This window comes from Orycteropus afer, unplaced genomic scaffold (genome assembly GCF_000298275.1).
Source record: "Orycteropus afer afer isolate SDZICR_OR568_19922 unplaced genomic scaffold, OryAfe1.0 scaffold00505, whole genome shotgun sequence".
In the NCBI taxonomy this organism is placed as follows: Eukaryota; Metazoa; Chordata; class Mammalia; order Tubulidentata; family Orycteropodidae; genus Orycteropus; species Orycteropus afer.
Window position 1 is genome coordinate 1,813,037 of NW_006922092.1, and position 4,326 is coordinate 1,817,362.

At 38.3% G+C, this 4,326-nt stretch overlaps 1 protein-coding gene across 1 annotated transcript in view; it reads right to left on the reverse strand.

Moving 5' to 3' along the window:
• Window positions 1-448: 448 nt before the first annotated feature.
• Window positions 449-4,326, reverse strand: part of LOC103209601 (afamin-like) — a 28,601-nt gene continuing 24,723 nt past the window's right edge. The window contains exons 12-14 of the mRNA XM_007955493.1: window positions 2,554-2,777; window positions 1,641-1,773; window positions 449-496 (exon numbers count right to left, since the gene is read on the reverse strand). Of these exons, the coding sequence (XP_007953684.1) occupies window positions 449-496; window positions 1,641-1,773; window positions 2,554-2,777 (405 nt within the window). The remainder of the gene's footprint in view (window positions 497-1,640; window positions 1,774-2,553; window positions 2,778-4,326) is intronic.

Consider the following 4,326-nt stretch of genomic DNA (forward strand, 5'->3'; position numbering starts at 1 on the left):
GAAGTCACAAACATATAGCTCTTTGTACATGTAAAAGCTTCAGCAAGTCTCCTGGGACAGCATTACTGAGGCTTGTCAGTACACCTCAACCCCCACAGAGTTACCCTCCTCTCTGTCAACTACCAGAGATGTGATTGCCTCTCCTTTCTGGTCTAGAGAGCTGAGTGCAATAGCAGAAAAACAGAAGAATGGTTACCGTTTAGCTGTTGAAAAAACTGCTGAGACATTTGGAAAAGTGCTAGCGGAAATGCAACATTGCTACCTCTAAGGAGTACTTGATACCCGTGAAAATACTCCAGAACTAGTATTGGAGTCTGTTAGCTACAAGGTTTGAGAGATGAACAAATATCGCCACTGAAACATGAGAGGTAAAAAGGTGGGGAGATCAAAGAAGCTTCAAATGCCCTTGGCACTTGGTTGAGATGGAAGGTATTACCTTTGGCGCTTTTTAATTTGTTTCTGAAGCAGCCTGGCTTTTGGCTTCCAATTTTGGACCCTGAGAGGGAGGAAAAAAAAGATGAATAATTTAAGTTACTATTATTTAAATTTAGAGGTATAAAGTCCCATGAAATTTTTAAAGAAAATTAAAATCACTCCCATATTGTCCAAAGAGATGGTGAAAACTCTTCAAGTGAGCATGAAAATAGATCTGCAGAGATTTTTTTGAACTTTCAGTAAATTCATCCCTGCATTTACAGGGCCTGAATGTACACACTCTCTGAGGTGAATGTCAGGTAGGGACTAACAACCTCTAATTAAATTAAAGTGTATTCTTAAAGAACTAAAACTTTGTTCAAAGAAACTCCATAGATGAAGCACCCACTCAGGAAAGTAGAACGTTCTCAAGGAGAATAAATGATGTTTGTGAGGGTATGTGGATGTGAGTGTTCATGCAGTGTGAGTGCAAATTTTGAGTTTGAAGTGTAGTGAGTGTGGCTAGGAAAGAAATGGTGAAAAATGAGGTTGGGAAATAAGGAACAGGCATCTCAGGGACCCATCCATTGGAGCTGACATTCAGAAGTAATTGAGAATCCTTGGACCACTACAGTTATAGTTTCCACGGTCACTAGAGTGAAAACAAGCAGGAAACATTTCTCCCTCTCCTCCCCCTGCTACCCTTACTTCCCACTTCCTCACTTTACACACAGGCATTCTCAACTGAAGGATGTTGGGACAAGCCACAGGAAAGTGAAAGTCACCCCTGAAGGACTTCACTTCTTAATACTTCCCACTCCCCTCCCTCTGCAGCTGATTTTTATTTCTTTTACTACTCAGTTTAAAAATTTGTTTTAAAAAGAAATGAGTGATTCAAAACAGATCAATGATATAATTCAAGAGTAATTATTATCATCTTCATTTATAGGTTGTGAATAGCAGTTCAGTTTAAGTTACAAGACCAAAAATCCCGGGAATGGAGCCAAGGTCTTCTTGACATCCTTTCCTACACCACGTTGTCACCAAGGAGACAGGACCAAATGCCTACCAGACAGATGTCTGCATATTAGTTGTGTAGTAACTGTGCTCTCAAACATAGACCTTGTAGACAATGTGGGGTAGAGGCAGGGTCTGACAGGGAGTTCTGTTTTATTTATTTCACCAGGAGTGCCAACTGAATTTTAATTGAAAATAAATTTAACTACCTCTTCACTGAAGCAGGATTCAGGCCCGTCTGTTTTGCAACACTGTTCCATCACATTGGTGAAATCTGTAAGCAATGAATGTAGTTCCTCATCTTTACTTTGAAGCTTCAGCTTCACTAAGTCGACAAGAAACCTATGGCCCAGAGATGTCACCAAACAGAATCAATTAACAGCTCCTTCAGAAACTGCTCCAAAACGCACTGAATCACATATCTTGGGGTTTCAACTTGGGTAAGTGTAAAGAGTTAAAATAGTCCATTTCTGAAGGGCTTCCTGAAATTTTCCTTTTAAAGTTATGGGATAGATTCCATGGTAATATTCTTTGGAGGGTTATATAATCACAGCAAAATGGTATAAAAATGTGAAGATATATTAGGTTCATTTGACTACATTTAATCTTTCTAAAAAATCTAGATCTAAAACAACCCACAGTCCTCATTTCTCTCAAATGTTCTTTCCACTCCACTTGGTACAGAAATTGCCTAAATTTGAAAAACAGATCTTATTTTTTGGTATTTATAGCATTGCCTGAGACAATAAAGTAAAATTCCTGCTCCTTTTGGGCATCTCCTTTTTTCAAACATAGGGGATATTCTCATGTCACACACTTATATCAATCTATTATATTATAGAGTGAAAACCTAATTCATAATGAACTTGCCTGTGAGCATTTTTGCTGGCTGCCCTAACTCACTTTTCCAAATCATAGTCTACTGGACCCTTCAAGTCTTTAGCAAAGGAAAAGACAAGCTAGATTTTTACTTGTGAACACTGATTGGAGAGACTGAATATTTTGAAGGAAGGAACAGTGTTGTGATACTAACTGTACCTATCCACTACAATAAACCTTCCCACTAATACATAGATTGACTTCAGGCTCAAGGAAAAGACAAACTGAAGAGGCTATTTGTACCTTTCTTTCTTTCTCTGGAGTGCTCCATTTTGAGCCTGACACAAGTCTTCATGAAAGGTAAATAAATCTTGAGAGGTTGACGGAGGCACATATGTTTTGTCAGCTTTCAAACCTTCAAAGCAGTGCCTTCTGAAGGCAAAGCTTGATTTGCAACACTGGTCCACAGCAGGGTTGATGGTCTGATTTTTGTTTACTCCACATAATTCTCCAAGAACTAAATCCACCTATACCAATGAGAGTTAAAACTCAGATATGATATTAAAATGCAAGTGGAGTTTTGAAATAGTTGTTGATGTTATGTGCCATCTATTCGGAACTGACTCGTAGTGACTCCTCCTTGGGTTTCCGAGGCGGTAACACTACGGAAGTAGATTGCCCAACCTTCCTTCCAAGGAGTGGTTTGAAATTGTAGTTAGATGAATAGTCAGACTGTTTTAAGTTACCATTAATTTTACTTGAAAAACCACATGCACTCATAATGCTGAAAACTGTGTACAAAGTAAATTAGAAAAAGATGAGAATATATCCATTCAGAAAGTCCAACAAATCCCAAACAGGATAGACCCCAAAAGAAAATCACCAAGACACATCATCATCAAACTCATCAAAACCAAAGACAAAGACAGAATCCTGAAAGCAGCACGGGAAAAACAAAAAGTTACCTACAAAGGACAGCCAGTAAGAATAAGCTCTGATTTCTCAGCAGAAACCATGCAAGTGAGAAGGCAATGGGATGGTATTCATAAAACCCTGAAAGAGAAAAATTTTCAACCAAGAATTATATATCCGGCAAAATTGTCCCTCAAATACAATGGTGAAATTAGGAGATTTCCAGAGAAGCAGAAACTAAGGGAATTTGTTAAAACCAGACCAACCTTACAAGAGATGCTAAAGGGAGTCCTTTGAACAGAGAACCAAAAATAGCAAATAGCAACCGACCATTAATACACAAGATGACATAACCCAGAAACCACAGCTATGTACGTATCCAAAGTAAAATGAGCTTAGAAGATTGAAACAGGGAACCAGAGACATCAATTGGCAAGTGAGGACAACTACTAACAAAAAAGAGGGAAAAGACTGTGTAGTCACAGAACTTCTAAATGGTGAGGAAGTTAAGAGAGTTGCAAGATAGAATGGACTGTTTTAACAAGTTCTATACCTCACACCATACACAAAAACGAACTCCAGATGGATCAAAGACTTAAATGTGAAACCTAAAACTATACAGTTCCTCAAGGAAAATATGGGGGCAAATTTAAGGCTCTTATGTATGGCATAAATAGACTATACAATAGCCAAAAGATGGAAACAACCTAGATGTCCATCAACTGAAGAATGGATAACCAACTATGGTACATACACACAATGGAATACTATGCAACACCAAAGAATAATGTAGAATCTGCAAAACACCACATAACATGGATGAACTTGGAGAACATTATGCTGAGGGACAAAAGTCAATCACAAAAGAACAAATATTGTATTAGTCTGTTATTGTAAAAGTTGAGGAAAGGTTTATGTATAGAAGGACATTTTCTTTGTTGGTTACCAGGGGTGGGAGGGGAAGGGAGGGAACATGGTTAGATAGATAGAGATAAGTATTGATTTGGGTGAAGAGAAGGGCAATGTACCAAATGTGAGTGACCAATATTGCAGCATTGAGGAGGAGAAAGACATAGAGAGGTACATGGGAGGTACAGACAACAAATATGAAGCCTTTTGCACACATACAGTACTGTGTTGTCAGTGAAGGAAAACATGGGTATA